This window comes from Pelobates fuscus, chromosome 6 (assembly GCF_036172605.1).
Source record: "Pelobates fuscus isolate aPelFus1 chromosome 6, aPelFus1.pri, whole genome shotgun sequence".
Classification (NCBI taxonomy): domain Eukaryota; kingdom Metazoa; phylum Chordata; class Amphibia; order Anura; family Pelobatidae; genus Pelobates; species Pelobates fuscus.
In genome coordinates, this window is record NC_086322.1 from 216,769,636 (window position 1) to 216,792,815 (window position 23,180).

General features: G+C 40.2%; 1 protein-coding gene across 1 annotated transcript in view; it reads right to left on the bottom strand.

The window, feature by feature from the left end:
* Positions 1-23,180, bottom strand: part of UBA6 (ubiquitin like modifier activating enzyme 6) — an 84,941-nt gene that overhangs the window by 23,818 nt on the left and 37,943 nt on the right. The window contains exons 18-26 of the mRNA XM_063458737.1: positions 22,881-22,958; positions 21,457-21,638; positions 20,236-20,341; positions 19,932-20,021; positions 19,739-19,819; positions 15,225-15,353; positions 13,288-13,339; positions 12,060-12,123; positions 11,396-11,465 (exon numbers count right to left, since the gene is read on the bottom strand). Coding sequence (XP_063314807.1) covers positions 11,396-11,465; positions 12,060-12,123; positions 13,288-13,339; positions 15,225-15,353; positions 19,739-19,819; positions 19,932-20,021; positions 20,236-20,341; positions 21,457-21,638; positions 22,881-22,958 — 852 coding nt within the window. The remainder of the gene's footprint in view (positions 1-11,395; positions 11,466-12,059; positions 12,124-13,287; positions 13,340-15,224; positions 15,354-19,738; positions 19,820-19,931; positions 20,022-20,235; positions 20,342-21,456; positions 21,639-22,880; positions 22,959-23,180) is intronic.

Consider the following 23,180-nt stretch of genomic DNA (forward strand, 5'->3'; position numbering starts at 1 on the left):
CCACCCACCGCTCAGGGGTGGGGGCCGGGGGGGACAATAGGTCCCCCCCTATTGATAATTTTAGGGCCCCCACCCACCGCTCAGGGGTGGGGGCCGGGGGGGGGCAGTAGGTCCCCCCCCTTATTGTGAATTTTAGGGCCCCCACCCGCCGCACAGGGGTGGGGGCCGGGGGGGGACAGTAGGTCCCCCCCCTATTGTGAATTTTAGGGCCCCCACCCACCGCTCAGGGGTGGGGGCCGGGGGGGGGCAGTAGGTCCCCCCCCTTATTGTGAATTTTAGGGCCCCCACCCACCGCTCAGGGGTGGGGGCCGGGGGGGGGGCAGTAGGCCCCCCCCTTATTGTGAATTTTAGGGCCCCCACCCGCCGCACAGGGGTGGGGGTGGGGGCCGGGGGGGGGGCAGTATGTCCCCCCCTTATTTTTTATTTTAAGGCCCCCACCCACCGCACAGGGGTGGGGGCCGGGGGGGGACAATAGGTCCCCCCTTATTGATAATTTTAGTGCCCCCACCCGCCGCACAGGGGTGGGGGCCGGGGGGGCAGTATGTGCCACCCTTATTTTTAGGGCCCCCACTCACCGCTCAGGGGTGGGGGCCGGGGGGGGGGGGGGGGGAGGAGAGTAGGTCCGTCCCCCCCCTCCCTTCAACCACTATTGTGGCCAGACAGCATCCCTGTGGGTTCGGGCTTCAGCTGTCAGCTGAAGCCACGCCCACAGCAGTGCTGACAGGCTGTCAGCACACAAAGCGCGTTCACAGTGCTTTGTGTGCTGATAGCCCGTCTGATGCATTCACCCAGAATGCATCGGACGAGAGGCCTTTTTAGGGCCTCTGAACTCGGAAGTCCCTCTGGTGGCCGTCTGATTGACTGCAACAAGAGGTGTTCCAAGCTTCCAATGTAAACACTGCATTTTCTCAGAAAATACAGTGCTTACAAGAAAAAGGCTCCGGGTAGCTGTAGCACTCACCTAAACAACCTCATTAAGCTGAAGTTGTTCAGGTGACTATAGTGTCCCTTTAAACATTACTTCCAGGTTTTTAGCAAAAATAGAAGTCGATTTGAGCACGTTTTTGTGTATAAAGTTTTTTATCCGCAAATAAGTGAAAATTTCTCTAGATGGAATATGAAAAATATCAATTAAGGTCTGAAATGACAAAATATTGTCGCCTTGCATAATTTGTAATAACTTAATTTTATCTGCATTAGCCCAGTTCTTTAGAGAAAAATCTTTTATAAGGATTTGCAGTATATCTAGTGTACATGTCTTGGGTATCTTATTAATTAGGCCTAATTTTTTCTTAATTGTTATCCACTCTTCCAAAATTTGAAATAATATCGTGGAATTCTTAAACGTGTTGATTAAAGAATTGTTTGTGACTGTCCACATCGAAAGTTGCAATGTGTCTGTTTGAGCCATTTCAGACTCTAAAATATACCATGGTTCAGGGACCTGCACAGGGTCCTGAAGGAGATAGATATGTCTAATAATATTTGCATAATAACTAAGTAATACTAGGGTAATTTAATCCACCATTGGACAGTTTTTTAGTTAAGATCTTTTGAGCAATTCTGGGTTTTTTATTATTCCAGATAAAATTATTGAAGCTGGATTGGATCATAGCCAACCAAGGCCCCGGGACTTTGAGTGGAATCATAGAGAACATATATAGCCATTTAGGCAAAATATACGAATTAATAATATTTATTTTACCTTGCCAGGAGGTTTCTAAATTTTTCCATCTTTTAAGTTTGAGATTCATATTTCTCATGAAAAACATTGTATTCCTCTCCATTATGCCTGTCACATTGGCGGTTATAAATAGTCCTAGATAGTTTAATTCTGAGTCTGTCCATATAAATTTATAGGAGTGGGTTAAGGTATTTACCAGATCTTTGTTCAAGTTCAAAAACATTACTGTGGTTTTAGTTATATTTAATTTAAAGTTCGAAATATTGGAGTACCTTTTAATTTCAATCATTAGAGCTTTTAAAGAGGACTCTGGAGATGTAAGAGTAAGTAACGCGTCGTCCGCGTATAGTGATATCCATCAAGTTCGTTTGGACACCTTGGATTAGGGGATTATTCCTAATATTGATTGCCAAAGGCTCAATAGACAATATATACAGCAGGGGGGAAAGAGGACAACCTTGTCGTGTACCATTTTTGAGTGCAAACCACCCTGCTGTAATATTTGGACCCACCGTTCTAGCAGTGGGGGAGGAATATAGGGCCATAATGGCGTCATGTATCCAGCCAGTGAACCCAAAAGCAATAAGAAGTTCGCTGAGGTAGCCCCACCCGACCCTGTCGAAAGCTTTTTCAGCATCTAATGACAGGGCCAGGAAGGGCTTCCTATTTCTATTAGCCCAGTCCAAAGTATCAATTATTCTCCTAATGTTATTGGACGCTTGCCTACCCGGCACAAACCCTATCTGATCTGGATGGATCAGCGTCGCGACAATAGTCTTAATTCTATCAGCGATAATGGCCGCATAGATCTTCATGTCCACGTTAATCAAGGCTATAGGTCTATAGTTACTAGGGTTATGGCTGGTTTTATCAGGTTTCAATATCGGAATAATATTGGCCTGTAGTAATTCAGTTGGGAAAGATTTATTTAAAGCTATTTGATTAAACATATCTGTTAAAGGATTAATTAATAGGGACTGCATTTGTTTATAATATATATTCGTGAAGCCGTCAGGGCCCGGAGTTTTATTAGTAGGAAGTCTATTAATTTGAGATTTAACTTCATCAACCGAGATGATCCTATTTAAGGTTAGTAGATCCTGAGGTGTGACTTTTGGGATCTGGATATCGGCTAGATAGTTTTGAATATCTTTTAAATTAGGCGACAGTTTAAGATTATACAGATCTTCATAAAATTGATTGAATCTGTCCCCTATTGCAGCAGGTGTCGAATAGATCTTTTGACCATCAATCAATTGTTCCACCCTGTTTTTTGCATAATGATTTAGAAGTCTTTTAGAGAAGTTCTTATTGGCTCTATTACCAGTATAGTAATTTTTTAGTCTTAGTTTATGAATATTTAATTGAATTTTTTGTTCCACTTTGAAATTAATTTGTTTTTGTAACACATTTAACTTAGTTTTTATTTCTGCAGATGGATTTTGTTTATTTAATTTAGATAAATTATAGAACTCAATATACAAATCGGTTAGGGTCTTCCCATTTATAGACCTCATTATATGGGCTAATTTAATTAGGTAGCCACGCATAACTGATTTGTGTGTACACCAATTGTTTGCCGGCGAAGTATCAGCGGGACTATTTTCTAACCAAAAAAATTTTAATAATTGGGTTAATTCTTCCTTATTCTTCGGGTCATTTATGAGAGCGTCATTCAGTCTCCAAGTATTGTACGCCCTTGGAGATTTATTACCAAAGTCTATTAAAATAAGGCTATGGTCGGACCATAGACTCTCTTTGATTTCAATTGAGTTGCATAAGGGTATCGCTTTAGCCTCTAATAAACAAAAATCAATACGAGCGTATGAACCATGCACGCACGATTGATGGGAATAGTCTTTATCGGTTGGATGTAATAATCTCCATATGTCGTGAAGGTTATATTGTTTACAGATATTGTTTAGTTTCTTAGATTGTTTGACAGTTCTTTTATCATTTGTAGTAGCAGAGATATAGGTCTTATCCATTTTGGGGTCTCCCACACAATTAAAATCGCCCGCTATAATTAAATACCCCTTAGATACTTTGTCCACTCTGTCCATTATTGATAAGAATTTTGTCATAGGGTCGACATTCGGTAAATAAACATTTACTAAGGTATAGGTCTTTTTATCCATTACGCATACAATAATTATATATCTAGCTTCTGGGTCTAATTCAATATATTCGATTACCAATTCAATATTACTATTAAAGACGACTGCAACTATTAAAGATCTTGCAACCAATGAGTTTCCTGTAAGAATGCCACTTGAATGTTATGTTCACCAAGAGTATCATATAATCTACTCCTTTTTTTATTAGTGTTTAAACCTTGAACATTTAAAGATAATAATTTTAACATCTGTGACTATCAGAAAATTAGTCGGGTATATTTATATTTAAACCCCCAGTAACCCCAGATAGGAGTACTATTATCCTTTCTTTTTTTTTTTTTTTTTTTAAATTCTTTATTTTGTCGTGCACGAGTAATACAAAGAAGCAAGCAATGCCACAACAGCTATTGCCAGTTTTGAGGTCAACATTTAAAGACAATTGTTTGGCGTTTCTGAACATTGCACATTTTTGTTATAAAGTAGTTTCAACAATGGTTAAACTAGGCCCTGATGCAGGTTAACAGGCTGACATGTGGAGGTGCTAGTGCTAACAGTATAATTAGCTAAGGCACATCTTTTGTTTGCGTGAGTTAGTAATAAAAGGGGAATCACTAGGAAAAACATTGCTAACAAATAACTGGAGCAGGCTGGATCTTCCATGCTTATTAACTACTAAAATAAAAATAAAAATACATCCTGCTAGCAAAATATAACTGGCTAGTACTGCACACTGTTAAGTTAGTGGAACACGCTTATGCTGGGTATGTCAGTGGATGGGTAATTATGCTAGACGTTAAGCTGGGTACTCGGCCTGGCACTTTAGTTGTGAGACACATGAGTAAATCACACAAATTTGGTAATGAGTTACACATTGATAGCCAGGTTTCTAGACCAGCTTGGCCATATTTTAGCGTTGGTACATATAAAACAAAATCATATAGGTTAGGCAAAATAGAGACTATAACGCTGAATCAAAGGCTGCATAGGTAGTAAAGTGTGCTATGGTTAGTTACGTGGGTAGGTGCGGTTGCGTTTCTGAGTGTCCAGCTAAGTAAGTCCTGTACGGGAAAACAGACTGAATGTTGGTGCCGGAATGGCCACTGATCTCAGCCGATGCCTCTGGGATGTGACTGTGGGTAGGTTGTGCAGTGGCACGGCTCGGCATCTTCCCGGTTGTTGCACCGCCATTTGCTCAGATCATGAGGGTCTGCTTCCGGATTGATGTGGTATACCACGTAGCCCCCTTCTCCAGTGTGCGCCGGGAAGACTGTGTTATAGCTGCTTGTCCACCGTTCGTTGGGAGGTGGGTGCTTGATCTGTACGGATCGCTCTGGTCCTTGTGCCTGACTGGTCGCTCTTGCCGCGGAGGTGGGTATATAGGCGGCTGTTTGACGTGGGTGAGGTGCGTCCTCCCTCCAGCCCCGGGCCGGGATGAAGGCCGGCATCTTTACTCCATGTACCCAGGTACTTCTGTGGGCCGGGTCCATCCCATAGCGGGAGTAACGGGGGGAGTAGATGGTCTGCTGCCTTCTGTGGTGGCCTCCCCTCCGTCCATATGGGTGATGCCTTCGGGTCATGCCCTTCTTGGCCCTCGGCCCAGGTGGGCCAGCAGTGTGAGGTGTAGGCTTGTCTGGGTGCGTTAGGCCCGAGGGGGTCCTCTTCACCCTCCGTTTCTTGCCACCCCGTCCTCCATCTCGGGGATCAGGCACCGTATAGATTATGTGGGTCTCCAGTTTGACCCATAGCTGGTGGAAGTGCTCGTTTAGTCTCTGCAGCATGCGGTCCACAGAGCACAGGGCTGGTTCACGCCGTTCATTTGCCGACTCGGCTGGCCATGTGGCAGTCGCCATTTTGGGTCGGGTCTCTTCGCTTGGTTGTGCCCCGTGCGAGGTTCGCTTGTAGAGATGTTTGCGTGGGACAGTCGAGTGGGGACCGGGATAACCCCCACCGGTCCAAGGGGGGGGGGGGTAGAAGCGTGCGTGGTCTCGTGTGTTACCGGGAAGCAGGGAGGTCGTCCGCCTCTCCTCCGCTCCGGTTTGGTAGGCCGCTCTGGCGTCTCTCCGGTCTCCCGCAGATTAGGGTCTTGTGGTTTGTCTCAGCGGTCCCTCTGGGTCGTGCACCGCCCGTCAGTGGGTTTGATTTCTGTTTTTTTTGTGGTTAAAACCGCGTTTGTCGCTTGTTTAGCGGGAGCTCAGGACCCCCACGTCTGCTCCTCTTGCCTGTCAGGCTCCGCCCCCCTATTATCCTTTCTTGCCATACATTTGTCAATGAATTCATATGCTCTGAGCGCGGAAAAACACACAAAAACATAAAAAGAAGAAAAACCAACCAAAAGACAGACTACAGAAAACACTATCACATTAAAATTGGATCGGAAAAGATCCAACATGGTCATCGAGCATACAGCTAGATTAGAGAGAAGGTGGTTCTTTCTACTCTATTTTAACCGTAGATTTCAGGTAGTATTAGAAATCAACGGCAACAATGTAGTATCACTACACCAAGAGGGGCGAGCCCACCAAAGGGCCCAGAAAAAAACGCCTTAGAGGAAACCACTATACCTGATAGGTATAGAAACCACTATACCTGAAGAAAAGAGAGGAAAAAAAAAATAAAAAAAAAAATAATAAAAAAAAAATTATATAATTATACATTTTTTATACATTCTTTGATGCCTACATTTATCACTTGCTTAGGATAATCCTTTATGAACCATTTATGTAAATTATATATTAAACATTGCTAGGAACACATGTCTATTGGCATTATAAATCCAAACCATAATTTCCCCCCAAAGAGAGAGAAAAAACAAAAAAAAAAACAAACATAAATCCTTGCCCTTTTTTTTTCTCTTTCTCCTCTTGAGGACATATATCGTCATATGTACAAAATTTAAACCAGATCCACTTTCTCAAGTTATTCTATTAATGAGACTATTGTATAGCATCTATTTTGTTGATAATCGACAAAAAATGTCAGTTAGCCTCACGAGTCTGACAAATCATATCATCTATCGAAATATATATGTACTGTGTTTTATTGTGTTATATCGTTATTTCAGTGTGTGTCTAAGTATACCCCTCCCTATTGGTCTACAGAATATTGACCTACATAGTGTATGTATATGTAGTAACCACTTATGTAATATAAAACTGTACAAGCAACTATTTCAAAAATTATCAATTAGTGTATGTATCCTATCCCAATTACAGAATATTATATCCCTGTGTAGAGTTATATTTTATCAATGTACCTCAATGAGGTCTATCTTATTTCTCAATACTATATCTCTGTGTTATATTATATTGTATCATTGTATCCGTGTATATCAGTGTGTTTGTGTTACTCCCGAATTTAAATCAAACCTTACTGTGAAATAGTATCGTTCTAAATTAAATTAAAATGTGATACAACAATTATTTACTTACACACACGTTTTTGTCAAATTATTGTCAAATTATTTACCATCGCCTTAGTGTTCAAAACCCATAGTGCAGGCTATTATTTACAGTCGCCCTTTCAATAGGAGTCCTTTCAATAAACTCCTCACAAGGTGAAAAAATCTTTGCTACTTAACACTTGTAAGGTCAAAATTGGTTGCTCACCTACCAATTGTAGGGAGGTTATTTCTGATATATTACCGTTATCACACCCAGAAACCACCAATATATCCTTTACACCAGAAACGCAAAAAAAAAAAAAAAAAAAAAAAAAAAAAGAATTGTTATCTTTCCCTTTCTTTCCTTCTAGTATCAGAATCTAGCCCTGGCCCCTGAATCAGCTATTTACAAAGTCAATTTGTTCCCTTTCAGCCAGTCCAGCAATTTAGTATTTGACTCAAATACCTCTCTTTTCCCTTCAAATGACAAGCTTATTTTGGGCGGGTAGAGCCACCTGTATTTTATATCATGGCGTCTAAGAACTTGGATTGCTGGATTAAAGATTTTCCTTTTTGTTCTCGTCTCGAAGGATAAGTCCTGGAATACTTTTACATTTTGAAAACAGCCCGAGGTTAGCTGATTCTCTCTTACGGCTTTCCAAACTTTTTCTTTATAGTCGTCTGTATTGAAACATGCAATGATATCTCGCGGAGCATCGTTCTGAATAGATTGAGGTTTGAAAAGTCTATGGCACCTTTCTATTAAGTGATTGTGGGAATTACACTCCACACCCAGCGCAGAAAAATATTCCATCAAGGTTTGTCTTACATCTTCTGGTCTTCCCTTTTCTGCTATATTTCTAAAACGCAGATTTTTGCGTCTAGACCGGTCTTCGATACCGTTCAATTTAGACTCCAGGTCTGAAATCTTATGATTGGCCATTTGGCAGTCTTCTGCTAGATTTTTACAGTGAATTCCAGCTCTTTAATTTGATCCTCGAATTTGTCTATTTTTGCAGCAAGTACATTTATTTCTTGTTTAATTTCTGATTTTATTTCTGTGGCTGTTGTAGCAAGCTCCATTTTAATCTGTTGCAGATTGTCCTTTAGGGAAGAACAAAAAAAAGTAATTGTTAAAGGCTCCTTATTGGCCTCTGAGTCAAAGCATTCTAAGCTGGCATCAGTGTCGTTCATCTTCTGTTTAGAGTTTTTATGTTGGGGAGAGAAATAAGTTGATAAAGATTTGTCCTGAGATGTATCTTTTTTCTCCTTCCTCAAGGAGGATTTTGAATCGTGTGTCTTTTTGGCAGCCATAATCAAGAGTCACATAAAGTACAGAATGAAATACAGTTGCTCAGATATTGGGTGGGCTGAATTTAACAGATATATTACCACTTGATATATTTAAGCGTCCTGAGGATGCAGCAGATCAATAAAGAAAATATCTAAATACACTATAGTGCTCCCGAGGTGCAATTATAGTGCTCTGGACTTGTATATATCAGGATTTAAGCATACTGTGCATTCAAGACAGATTATACCCCCCAAACTTGGGAAGACATTAAGCAGTAAGTTATAGCCTCTTTTTTTTGTTTTTTTTTTCCTTCTAATTGTTCAGACTGTAGCATACTGTGACAGAAAAAGACATTATTAGAGGCTTCAGGCTATTTTACCATGCAAAAGCAGGATGAGCTGCAAATATGAGTCTTCACACACCACACAGCAGCTGATATATATTACCACACTGGAGTAGATGAAACACTGGGACTCTGGCTGTCAGGACGCACTTTCGGCTTAGCTAGCATGCTAACTGCCACAAATTCAGGATTTACTGGAGGTCTGCCTGCCTCAGATCGACTTCAGCGCCACTGCAGTCCCGGGAACCTCCTGTCCGACTCAACAGCAATGGCAAGCGCCACGAACAAATGAGGAAAAAAAAAAAAAAAAAAGCACATGGACACAAAAAATACAAATGGATAGATTGTTTGGGCGTAAGCTGGCTGGTGCCCGGACTTGCCCAGAGTCTGTCCAAGGTCTGTCGAAGTTCAGGTGGACGGACCAGCAGGGTTGTTCAGCCAAACTGTTAGCAGGTAAGTAGTGAACCTCGAGGCCGTCTCTCTCTCTCCGCGCACCATTACATGGCGGGCCGCCCCTCCTCTTCCGTCATCACGCCGACAGAGCCAACGGCACCGACCGCACCATAGGACGTCCTCGCGTATGTTGTTATCACATTTTAAATATAAAAGTACATTGTTGTGTCTATGCACATGCCTGCTCTGTTTGTTTGCTTTCGCTATTTGCACTAAGCTGTGTCAACATCAATAAAGAAGGGAAAGTTTTTGGAAGGGAAAGTTCAAAAGTATTGCTATTTAGACTGCCTGTAATTACGTGGCATGTATACAACTCAAAAATCTTTTTAAACTACAATATTGTAATACTTGATTTAATCAGTTTGTAAACAACTGCTGGAGAAAAAATATTAATGCTTCTCTTACTACATTGTGGTAAAATAAACACAGAAAGAGTATGCTTTTTTTATTTTTTTATTTTAGCAATTTAATGCCAGAATTTTCCTTCAATGATTAGTCACAGCTTGGCGATTCCAGCGTAATATTTGCAAACTGTAGTTATTTGTGGATTCTTCACTAAAGGCCTCTGCTCCAAAAACAGAGCATTTAGCACTTTGTGGGTTGGGAACTTAGATGGTATCTGACTCCAAATCATACAGTGGTAGATTAGCCAGCAGAATAAGTTTAATTTTAACATGAAAAAAAAATGAAAGGAAAAAACAAACCAAGCATTTTTTCTCATTTATACTCTGAGGGGATGTAAAAAGCCCCTGCGCAACCAATCCAATGTGCTCTTATACCCATCCATTTCTCCCTTGCTGTGCTGCTTAAGAGAAGACTCCAGTCACCATAACCATTTATGCTCACTGAATATGTTATGGTGGAAATAGTTCCCTTGTCCCTGTCTCTCTGCACCAGCAGCTACATGTACCGGATCTGATGAAGAATACGAGAGCATTCTATAATTCAGACCAGTGGTGAGAATAAATTACTGCAGTGAAGGCCAGGATTCAAGCGTTTGAAGAGCATGCAATTCCAGGCCTTGCAGCAGAAAATTTCAAATTGTCTAAATGCTCTAGATGATTATTGGAGGCACAAAAATTTCAAGCACAGGGGCATGGAGGAGATGGCAAATTACCACATTTCATTCAATGCTTGCTAACTATCCTGCCTCAACAACAGGCTAAATCAACGTTTATTGAAAGCTGCCAAGGTCTACTGGCAGGTGTACCCAGGGATGTGCTGGTCCACTTCTCGTCGTTCATAGAAAAGAAACTGGTGATGGAGGCACTGTACAATGTGAGTCCTGAAACCTCACGTTTCAACAAAACCTGTGTCGGTGGACACTGGAATGGTGCCGATCCTATCAACCTGTCATGAGAAAACTCAAAAGCCAATATTCCATATCGCAGGGGACCAGTTAACTGTCTTTAAGCCACTAAGGCAAGCAACATGTTGAAACATACCCCCTTGGCTAATTCAGCTTTGTTTCGGCAGTCCTTGGGCCTATGAAGTCACAATACGGGATATTTCTGCAATAATGGGAGGTTTTTGCAATAACCCCTTTTGTTGCTCGATCTGTCATTGGATACAGATGAGCTGACATACAGACAGGGCATAGTTTGCTACTGTTCTTTGATTTATGTTCATTTTTCTTAAGTGTTCTCAATAGTGGACTATGTTGCCAGAATTTTCTTTAACGTAATGCTAGGTTCGAATTTTGCATATTTTTATTCTGGTGTGCTGTGGTGGATGCCTCTTAACGTCACCGCTCCGCCCAGCTCAGGGTTAAAGAGCGTTGCCACCAACCTATTCTGAAGCAGACACATCCTCTCTGTGTATATTAAAATGTATCCCAAGTTGTTGTGTTTTTACATTTTACCTCCTAATTTTAATTGTCTTTAATTGCAGAATATGCTTTATACTAGATTCCATTATTTAATTTAAAATAGAACACTGTTTGTATACTATGATCTTCAAGTGCTGTAATTGTCTTATGTATGCATGTATGTATATGTAATTCTATGTTTTGTAACAAAGCTTAGGACCGCCATAATATATTTACACAGCTGATGTGGGATTTTAGATGCCGCCTTTCCATTAATCCCAGAGATAAAAAGTATGTGGGTTTTATGCCAACACTTACCGTTTCCATGAAAGAGATGGCATGCACTTCAGCAAACAGCTTTGCAGCACTTATTATGAAGCTGAGATGTCTGGAAACAAAACAAAACACTCTATTAATCACTTTTAAAGAACAGGAACCTCAAATACAGAACTTGTTTTTGTTCTACACAGGATTACACCATGTGCATTCTAAGAGGTATTCAGTTTTTGTAATGTACACCTTTCTAGCACTCCCTAAATCTCCCAAAAGTAATTATTATGTCAATAAATAATTTAGAACGCCAGCTGATAATCTAAAAGTGCTAAAATAATTATGCATGTAAGATTAAACTGTTAAAATAAAAAAGAAAGAATATTGAATTATGAGCAAAACAGCATTCCCTCATTAATGTTTGCATAATACCAACAGAGAGATAAAAGTTATCGAAGAGTCACTAACAAAAAGTTGGGGCAAATTTCCAAATGTGAAGCAAATCACCATGAAAATTAGAAGTAGAATTTTTCTTCTAGTTTCCATAGTGGTTCCTCCACTTTTAAAACTGTTCAACACTTTTATATTCGAGACTGGAGCCTTATAACATAGGGGAAGACTTACACATGTGATGCCAATTTATTTCAGGACAACCATATCAATATGTTTATCTGACAAATAAATATACAAATTATAATAAAAATATACTTACAATGGATCTTTTGCATCAAACACTATAGGAGTCGGTGGCCTCTTTGGTGATTGCCAAAACAAGCCTGTAAAACATTATTAATATTATGAACACATAAAAATATAATAAAATCTATAATCAAGACCCTCCCACAACTAAAATAAATGAATAAATAACACATTCTAATTTGCAGGCACTCTGATTCTCCTAATACTAATGAAACTAAAAAGAATAATAGGGAGGATGTTTTTATGGGCTATTAAAAGACTGGAGAGATCGGCTAAAAATAATCAGCAATCTAACAATCATGATTTATGGACCCATTCTTTCACAATGAGCAGAGTTAGGATTTCTTCTATCAATAAATACAGTAAGTCACTTTACGTTACTGTAGGACACCTATAGGTTTCACTTTGATGCACACAAGGAGTCCCGTGCAGAGAAATTGTTTTGCATATGTAAAACAGTTCATGTTCCTTTATCTTCAGTCTAAAAGCAAGCATCCATCAGCTTTTTAATCCAGGGAGATTCCAAATAAGTGCTCAATTGTGCAAAGGAACCATAAACTTTCTTGCAGATTTAGTGCTCCTTGATAATAAAGATTTAGAAGAACCAGAAAAAACAATAAACAAACCTTTTACATATTCCAGTAGTTCTGAACAAAATCCATGATAAACATTTGTAACATAATACGTAACTGGAATGGCTGCTCCCACATCTCACAGAGCAAGATTAAAAAGTTAACATGATGGTATTAGATGTTGGTAAGGGTGCTATTGGGAATGGACATTATGCTAGAAGGGCCCTGGAAGATTTGCGCCTCCGGCATCCCTCAGCTTTTCTCCTAATGTGGAGGAGCTGGAAAAAACTCTTTCCGTGCTCCTTGGTTGCCTGCAGACATGAATATGGGCACTGGATAGGACATCATTACTGTAGTTGGAGGGATTCATGCTCTTTAAAATTCTAGATAAACCAAACCTCCCCCCAAAAAAGTTTTGCAGAATGTATGGAGGACACATGCTATGGTACATGGTCCTCAGAAAGACATCGGGCTTCACTGCTGAGCTTTGTTAATTCCAATTTCCAACAATTACGTATGGGGAAAGTCTCTACTTAACTTAGACTTTGTTCCTCACACTTTAATAAGTCTGATATTGAAGCTGGATTACAACACCCTCCTATGCATCTAAATGCACACGATTCATTCTGTTTAAGCAACAAAGTTAAAGGTCTGTTAAATTGCACTCACTTCCATCTTTTAATCGTGTGTCCAGAGGAAACGAATGTAGAAGCTGCTGAGCCTAGAGCAACAAAACAGGGAAACATATCTTCAACAGACACATCACAGCAAACCAAGTGAATTCTGAACTCGTCACAGCAGAGCTCTCTTTACCTATTGTCTCTGTTAATTTTGGTATGTCAAACATCCCCTTTCTATAATTGTACAGGGCTGCAAAATATGCTGGCACTTCATAAATGCCAATAACTATTTTTTCTATGACAATGCAGCACATGTGAAAATTAAACAGTAAGAAAACAAGTGGTTTTTATCTTAAAGTGCTTATTTATCATTACTTTTGTGTTTACAAACATAAAATCACAAACTATACCAAACTTTGAGGTAACTGCTGGATTGTGCAAAAATATCAGTAGTGACAGTTCACTTGAATTGGTCACCCTAAGCACAATCAACTTTGCATGATTGTGCCTACTTACAGCTCTGAGATTGGCTTAGAAGTGCAGAGATTTGTTAAAATGTTTGCAGCTCTAACAGACCCTCTGAGCGGTCATATAGGCAGCCATGATGCTTCGTTTCAGCTGTCCAATGTCAATTCTGTCCATGATGTACAAGAATGGCCAGAATATGAGACTCTCGATTGGAGATCTCTTCAGTTAGACAGAGAGTAGTCTTTTTGTAGCTAAAGAACCATTAAACATTGCTTGAACAAGGTATTTTAAAAGGTATACATCCTTTTTATTAATGTAACTAACTTTTTTTAATGCATTGTCTAAGATAAGGCCAGGGACTAATGAAAGTATTTAGAAAATTGGGCAGAATAGATGGGCCGAATGGTTCTTATCTGCCATCACATTCTGTGTTTCTATGTCTACCTCTATATAATGCATTAAATAGGGAGTAATTCCACTCTAACTACAATGTTTACTGGTTCTCTGTGTACCCAATGCATGTCTATGATAATTTTACAAATTTGCTGTAAATGTTTCATTTTTATTCCACTGTAAACACTTCTTTATGTTGATGTATGTGCAATTATAAAAACAATGCATTTCATATCATAATTAACAATACTTTTACTTGAAAAACAGAAAATAACATGAAAGCAGCTTTACCCGGGGCAGGTGGTTTTTCTTTCTATCTAATTTGCTGTCAGACATCTTCATTATTGTTGCATAAATTCCAATCCAAGTTGCATTTCGAAGCTCAAACACTTACTTTAGTTTAGTTTGCTAACATTCTTTAGCTTATAACAGTGTTCCCTCCTGGTCACTTTATAAAAATTCTCATTTCGGATGAAGCGAAATCTACACTTTTATAAACTGAAATGGACGATAAGGAAGGCTTTCTGTCCTCCCCAGATATAGATGAACTGTAGCTTGAGAGCATGTGCAGTTCACGTTTCGAAAACACAGCCTGGTTCACTAGACAGGGAACTGGGCTGTGCAGATACTATGTGAGGATTTGAACTGATCTTTAGGGATAAGCTACGTCTCCCATAATCCACAGCTGAACAGGAAATTATGGGATATGATCTTTACCCATTGACTAGAATGAGATGCACCAATGGAAACTTGGCAATACATTTCTTTTTTGGCAAAATTGGCAATATATTTTTAAATACATCGTCAAACTTTAAGCAGACAATTCAATTTAAACCGCTTATATCAAAAAGGAAAGTCCTACTCATTTATCAGTGCTGTCTGGAGCTGCAAATGCAAAATAAGCAGGACAATCCATACTAAAGTAGGGTCTTTAGAGATCAGACTGCAATCCTTAAATGGTTAAAGTTATAAATATAAGAAAATGCTGACTTAGTTACTTTGCATATATAATCTGACTGGGTTATGCAGTGTTGGACTGTTGAGTAACAGGGCTACACAATATGCCAAAATTTGTAAGAATGTCCCCATATTATGAGCATGCATTATAACATTGCTTATACGAACCTTATGACTGAAATATTTTTCAAACTTTAGTCTTGCAAGTTCCACACAATGTGACCAATTTCTAGGTTTCCGGCTAAGTAACTTAACAACATGAAAGCAACCTTCTAAACTCTCACCAGACGTTATTCTCTGTAAAGAAAAAAAAGGAAAAATAAATGGCACATACATACAATGGGAGAATGACAATGTTGTCCACCCCGGATGGTGGAGATTGGCTGAGAGTGCGAGGGGGGGGGGGGGGGGGGGAGGCGGGTGTATCAGCCAGGAGAGGCAGAATTTACATTGATTATGTGTCTGAGGAGGAAATATTTTCTGGATGTCAGGGAGAGCAACGTTTTGCTTTGTGTCCTATCTAATCTAAAACGTTTCACATTAACCAAGGAGATTACGGACTTAAAAACGTATGATGACTGGAGTACCCTGTCCCTGTTCCCCGCTAATTGGGGCAAACCCATTAGCAATGATTTGCCCTTTGTGATAGAATTTATCTTTATTCCAAGACTCAAGCTTATAGGTGTCATGATGATATCCTATATTAAAATTGGCTAACTTGGACTCAGGAAATGCTTGATGCTTAAAACGACACTTAAGACCATATATGTCTAGTTCCGGGAGCAGAGAGCCCCCACCTGAGATGTCTCTTCTCTAATCATTCTGTTCTCTCTCTTTCTTGGAACTTATTTGTTATATGTACATGATGTTCATCCCTATTGTCTTATCTGTACTCCTTTTACCCTCTCACTCCCTTCCTACTACTGTCCTATTAGTATTTGCACGTAAGCACTTACTTTTTAATGTATAAAAACAAAGCTGACAAACGACAGAGGCTTATTTTGATAACCAACACGCGTCTGGTGTCTAATTCACGCTTCTCCAAGTGCACTTGTTATAATAATTTGGGCTTCCTCTGAATATAACAAAAATTAATATTTGGATCCATATCACCTTTTACCAGAGGCTCACTGGGCTCCTGGTAGGGTTTGAAGCACTATTTACAACAGTCACCTTCTGCAGAGCTGCTGAAGCCAGATGCTGGTACTGCCAGGCATTCAATGGCTGGGAGCATCACCTGACCACTTTCCGTCTATAATTGCTATTCTGTGCATGGAAAGTTGCACAGTATTTACATTAGCCAACTGGCTTGAAATCCATCCAATCACATTGCTCTGTGTCATTTTACAAGCGTGGGAAAATTCCAAAGAACTTTCCCACGCTTGTAAAATGACAAAGAGCACTCTGATTGGGTTAAACCCACCAATCAGAGTGTTCTTAGCCTAATTGCAGGGCGGGGCAAGGCTTTATAAGCCTTCCCCCGCCCTGCGGAGCTCAGTTTGCGCGGAGCCCTCCATGGGTGAAGATGGATTATTTTTTTGCGCTCTGGTTTTTTTTTTTTGTTATTATGGCTTTTTATTTGGCCTTTTTTGGGGCTGAAGAAAGAAGATTTTAGAACCAACAGAAGATTTTAACTAACAGGTTTTTAGTTAAAGGGCCCCCCCTATTGTTAATTTTAGGGCCCCCACCCGCCGCTCAGGGGTGGGGGCCGGGGGGGGACAGTAGGTCCCCCCCCCCTTATTTTTAGTTTTAGGGCCCCCACCCAGCGCTCAGGTGTGGGGGCCAGGGGGGGGGAACAGTAGGTCCCCCCCCTTATTGATAGTTTTAGAAAGCGAGCTGAGCTGTCAGTCAGACAGCTCAGCTCGCGAACGCGCATTCCGCGCACATGCGCGGTAAAGCGCTGAATAGCACTGAATTTCTTCATAGGGCGGCTGTCAATGCCGCTCTATGAAGAACGCGATTGGTGCAGCGCGAAGCATATTGGGCCCCGCGATTTCGTCATTTTGACGAAAAAGGGGGCGCGGCATGGCTGGGAGCTCGGCGCTGGAATGGAGGTAAGTTTTTAATATAAAAACACCTCGAAAATTATTTTTATTAAATGTAAGTTCATATAAAAGCAAGAAGGAAGGCTGGGGGACCTGTCTTTCTTGCTTTTATATGTTGACTATAGAGTCCCTTTGAACAATCGTGGCATTTAGTAACATTGCACATTTTATAATGCATTTAACTCTATAAGAAACAATGGTGGTAACATCAGTTGTGCCCTGTGTGGGTATGAGGAGAGTACAGTGCTGTGGACTATGTGTCTGCCCCAGAGGGTTTTACCCCGTGCAGACAGCCTGTGTGGGTATGTTTAAGCGTGGTCATCTGTGTGTCGGCTTGGGGGGGGTTGGTAAGGCATTGTGTATTCGTGAGGCTATGTGGTGTGACTTTGTGGTATGTATTGGCCTCCCTTTGTGGGTGTTTGTAGTGTTTCCATAACGTCTGGCGCATGCATACATTCTGGGCTAATCAGTTGTGGCTCGGAGTAGATAACTCGTGAAAGGGGAGTAGCGAGTTATTTCAACCTAAAAGAAAAAGGAGATGCGTACATACACCTAAAAAAATAAATAAAAAATGCAGTGGTATATGAGCGAACCTAAGGGGAATTGGTAAACATGACTTGGGTTAGTCTCTAACTTTGTGGAGGGCTGCGTATGTATATATATGGTGGAATGGAAAGGAGAGGAGAGTCCCCATGGACTGGTTGGCCTCCGCTTCCTCAAGTGGGCGATCCGTTAGGAGGGCTCTGGAGGAATTCCATGGGATAAATGCTCAGATGGTAGCTGGATTTATCTGGGATAGTCCCTGTCTAGCTGCCGCTTGCAGTATGCCTGTTGATTGCAGGTGTGTTTTGAGCCCTTGTTTATCTTGCGCTTTGTACAGAGTCCCGTTGTGGGTGAACAATATGGCTCGAGGAGTGCTCTATCGGTATGGAATTTCCCTGGATCGGAGGTGGTGCAATAGGGGTTGCAGAGGTTTTTCGCCAGGTCAAGGTATTCCGGGTAAGTTCTGGAAATACGGTTAGCGATGCCCCCTAGAACAGCAGTTTTTTTTTTCCCTCATTGCATTCAAAAGTGAGGTCTTGTCGGCCAGAGTTTGAAAGTGCAGTATGAGATCTGCTGTCGCCCCCGTCGGTGCCCGTGGTGACTTCGGCAGCCTGAATATCACATCCAGTCTCATGGATTTGACCTGTTTCGGTGGGAGCAGGACCCCAAGGAAACGCCTGATGTAGTGGGGTAAGTCTGCTAGATCGACCGACTGACCGCTAGCGTCTCCTCTGGTGCTCCATGGCGTCCAATCTGTCAGTAGTGGTGGTTTGCCATTGGACTAGATCTGTGATTTGTTGTTCTGCTTTGGTGAGTCTAGCGTCGTGGGTGCTTGAGCAGGCCTCTTGCTGCGTGATTTTCGTTGTGGCCCGTTCAATGGGCTTCCTGTAGTAGGCCATATCTGCCGCCAGATCTTTGCGGAGCTCCGCCAGCATTGCCTTGAGCTGGTCGGCCGTGACCGGGTCCTCAGTCGTCGGAGGCACATTTCTGCAGTCCGGCGGGTGCCTGAAGGACGCTCCCTCAAGGATGTCTGTGGCAAAGTCCTCTGAGGAGTACGATGAGAGGTTGTCGGTAAGCGCCATTTTGGACCAAGCAGACTGCTGCGTGGTCCGGAGCATTTGGCCAATATCTCTCTTCCGGGGGGCTTTTTTCGGCTTTTGCTTTTGGGGATTTTCTGCCCATGTTCTTTCCGCTCGTACCGGGGATGTTTGTAGGGTCTTGTGGCCCCGGGTTCCACCATATATCGCTGTGTTTGTAAAAGTTAGAGACGGAGCGCTCTGCACGAGAAGTGTTGCCGCTCTGTTACTCTGCTAGCTCCGCCCCCCTGCTCTATCATTTCTAAAACATGAATACCCCTGTATTGCAATGGTGGAGTCTGGTATTTTAGTTGTTAACCATGATTCCGAGAGCACTATTTTTAGTTTGTAATAGGAATGCCAGGCTTGTAGTGCATCCAGTTTAGGGAGCAAGCTACGGATGTTGCAGTTCACAAAATAGGCCTTTTTTAGTGGGGAGACAAGGATTGGAATTAGCTGGAGGACCAGAGTTAGACTCCACAACATTTTCAAGGGCAAGTAACATAAGGAATAGGACTTTGGACATAAGTTTTGTTTATGTATTTTGTTTATGTATGATAATTTGTTTTCCAGTTTGAGGTATGTGCTTAAGGCGGTAGTGATGTCAACAAAATTGGAGTGAGAAAAAGGTTGAGGTGTGTAGATAAAAACAAAACACAAATAGTAAAAAATTAAAAAGGAAATAAAAGTATATAAAATTGATGTAGCTATTTGTAGGGAGAGAGGGTATGTATTCAGGATGTGCTGATCAGTGTTTGCACCCGTCATTTCAGGAGAATAAAAGTTGTGTGGGAGACTATCTATAAAGGACATGAGCTTGGGGTGGGTGGGCGAAACATATTACTTGAGAGTGATTTAAAAAGATTTTTTTTTTGCAAACCATTCATGAGCAAACATAAAATTAAGTTTTTTGTAGCCCCGAGTCCAGCTAGGAATCATGGGCAATATATTTCAAACATTTGAAAGGGCAGTGCTTACTTAACAGCATATCACACTATCCAACAAGCTATTAACTTACCTCCAAAACATTTTGTGGAGACTGATGGGTTTGCCAAAATTTATTGTACAAGGTTGGCTTATGGGCAAATGAGCTTTCAAACTGAAAATGAAGCAGAAACAACATAATTGGAAACTATAAGTAGACTTGAAAACAGAAGTGTATTCTACTGATGATCAGTCTCTAGTATGGTAGTAATAATGGTGCCATATACCTTATCTCTTGCCCACTGAATCGTATGCTCAATAGCTGCTGGAAATGACTTTAACGTGCAAAATGGAATTTCTTCATCGGGGGGGTCACGCTAACAGAAAAGAAGGAAAGAAAATGTACTTTTTTAAACATATGGTAAAATGATGGATTGAACAAAGCTACTATAATATTTTGTGGTAATAATTACTACTTGACAACCAAATCAAACAGAGTTGTAATGAAAAATGCAGATCACTATGTGCAATACATTAAATGTGACTAAGGTTGTATAGCAAAATACTGCTTCCTTTCATTGCAATACTTACATAACTGTTGTATGATTCGGTTAATTGAGGTACTATAACTTCCGTGTGTCCTTTTGTCCCCATAGTTCCAGAGTCCAGAAGAGGGCGCAAGTTTGACACAGAACGACTGTAAAAAAAGAAAACAAAAAAAGTTTGCACCACTTGAACTTTTCTGGCACAAAGAAAAAACAAAAACATCTTAAATAATTAAATATGTTTTTTTGCCGCCATTTTGAATTTCAAAGACAATGACAGGATTTGTTCTTATAATGTACACTCCCATGCACACGACTTTAGTTATTACAGTATAAAAGTGCCCTGGTGCAGTTATATCTTCACAGGTTAAATGTTTTTTCCCTAAGCACACAACAATCCTGCTGCAGGCTTCCTCTCCCTCCATGAGGGAATGTTTTGCTGGATAGCCTCTGACAGGTTCTCATCTTACCATTGGGTGTCTATTAAGAAACAAAGTATGAACTCTTGTTTGACTATTTCAGTCTTTAAGTTGAAATTTCCTACAATTCATACTTTAGTGAATAACCCTATATGCATTTTTATGTGGGTGTAGTATGTGAAGAGACACTATGACTAAATTATCAGTACATGTGAATTATTGTCCGTGTAGAGAGTAAATGGTGTACACGTCACAGGTAGCGTTATTACACAGCTTGCAGTGTGTAAATAATGTATGTAGTTGGCAGAATGTGATTGCCATCTGTGTGCTGTGGGCAGCTAACTACTCTTAGCAGTGCTTTGGAGAATGAAGTAAACTTCAGCCACTATTCAGTGTAGGAAGCTATGAGAGATTCAGTGCAATTCACACAGTTTCAAACAGCAAGGGGTAGGTATTGAGCTAAAATCTTATTTTTATTGCGAATCACTGCAACTATACTGAATTCCCGTTAGGAATCAGGGCTGGGAAGCGCTATAAAATATAGTCTATGCAAGAAGCAAAGAGGAGTATGAGCCAGTTATGCTGCATAATAATCCTGTCCCATTCTATAAAAGACGAACACAATTTAATAATAATAATAATATTATTATTATTACATAGGGACATTTAAGTACTGCACCTGCTTTGTAATGTAAGCAGACCATGTCTATCAGTCAGAGGTAAATCCCTGTAAATTGCAATGCCTGGTACCTAAACTATGCACACTCTTTTTTTTTTTTTAAATATATATAAAAAGGCAATATTTAATTTAATGCACACTGTCTTTTTAATATGTGTCATAATCTCACCTATCTATGTATCGCCTGGCCTCCACATTGTCAAGTGCAGTCACCACAATATCCTGTCTAGAATAAAACTCATCTCGGTAGATGTTCTCTGTGGCAGGACATATTTTATCCAAACGTGGATCAATTTTCAACTGAGGATTGATGTTAAGGGTCGCAGTAGCAGCAGTGCAGCTTTTAGGTTTCTAAAAAAAAAAAAAAAAAAAAAAGAGAAGACAAACCACTGTTAAAAGAAATATTAAAATAGGAGCTGAAGTATTGCATGCAGATTGTTATTCAGAACTATATGCAAAATACAGTTCATTCTTGGAAGTAATGTTAAAAAATAATATTTCACAATAAGAGCTAAACAGAATAAAGAGACCACAAATGACTGTTTACCCAGTACTGCGTCAAACTGGGATAATGGATTTGCCCTCTTGCCCTTAAATAAAATATTTATATTACAATATACAACTTGTTTAATGTTTATTCCTCCATGTTGTAGTTTAGCAGATGTGCTATCTTCTATTTTATTTCCTGTAATATTTATAGCTTGACTTGTCATGGTGCTGGGAGTGACCATTTAAAAAGATATTCAACAGATGATAAGGTTGCAGTACAACAACTGCATAAGTTTAAAGAAGATATAAAAGGGATACTAAAATTCAAGTTAGAGAGTAAATAATGGAAGTAAATTGGTGTTTAGCCAATAAATCTCATCAATGTCTGCCTACATGGTAGGTATCAAAACTTGATTACCATATTAAATATATCATGCTAAAGGACATAAAGGAAAATTCCAAGCACCATCACCACTACTGTGTGCTTTAGTATGGTATGAATTCTTATCTGGGGGGCCAAATATAAAGATAAAAATCAAAGAAAGGATTTGAAAACAAAAGTTTGTAGGGGCAACTTACTAGTACCATAATCACTACAATAAGCTGGAGAGGTGACAGTGCTTGGTGTGTCCCTTAAAATTCATAAGCATCTATATGTAGTATAAACAAGTGATGAGCTATTCTATTCACTGAACGTCAAATTGTCCATAGCAAATTCTGTCACTTTCTTTTAGTTTAATTCGGCTCATAAAATTCCCTGAGCTTTACAGTCAACTGACACGAAAAAGCACTGATCAAAAGAGCCTGCTATTTCAAATAATGTTCTCACTGCACCCAGCTATAGAAAGTAAATATACCACTAAGGTACCATTATGGGGTTAAAGATAATGTTAGAGGGAATGGGATTAAACAAACCTGAATGCAATGTGGCTGTTGGGTATATTGATGAACTAGCAAACATATACAACGGAAATAACCAAACCAGCCTGTTGTGATTATCAAACTTCCAGTTGCAACAGCCAAATGTAATCATTGAACATCATTCACCTGCATTTAGTGAACAGATACTTTCAAGAGTTTCCCACTGAGCCAGTCAAAACATACCTGAATGTGGTGAGGCCGGAAGAGGAACTGTCTATTCAAGTTTGATTTTTCGATCAAGTCCGGGTCTGTGACTGTAATCTGAATTAATATAAATAAAAAAAATTAGATCACTATAAAGAAGTAGGGTGATACAAGCTGCAGATGAGATACAATGATGAGAGAACAGCAAGCAGCGATACTACAATTACAGCTAAATATAGTGATTATTAATACAGAATATTAATCAAACATCATATAGGAAAATATTGATAAATCTCAAAAGAACTATAAATGAGGCTTCAATTGTAGCATGTCTTTATA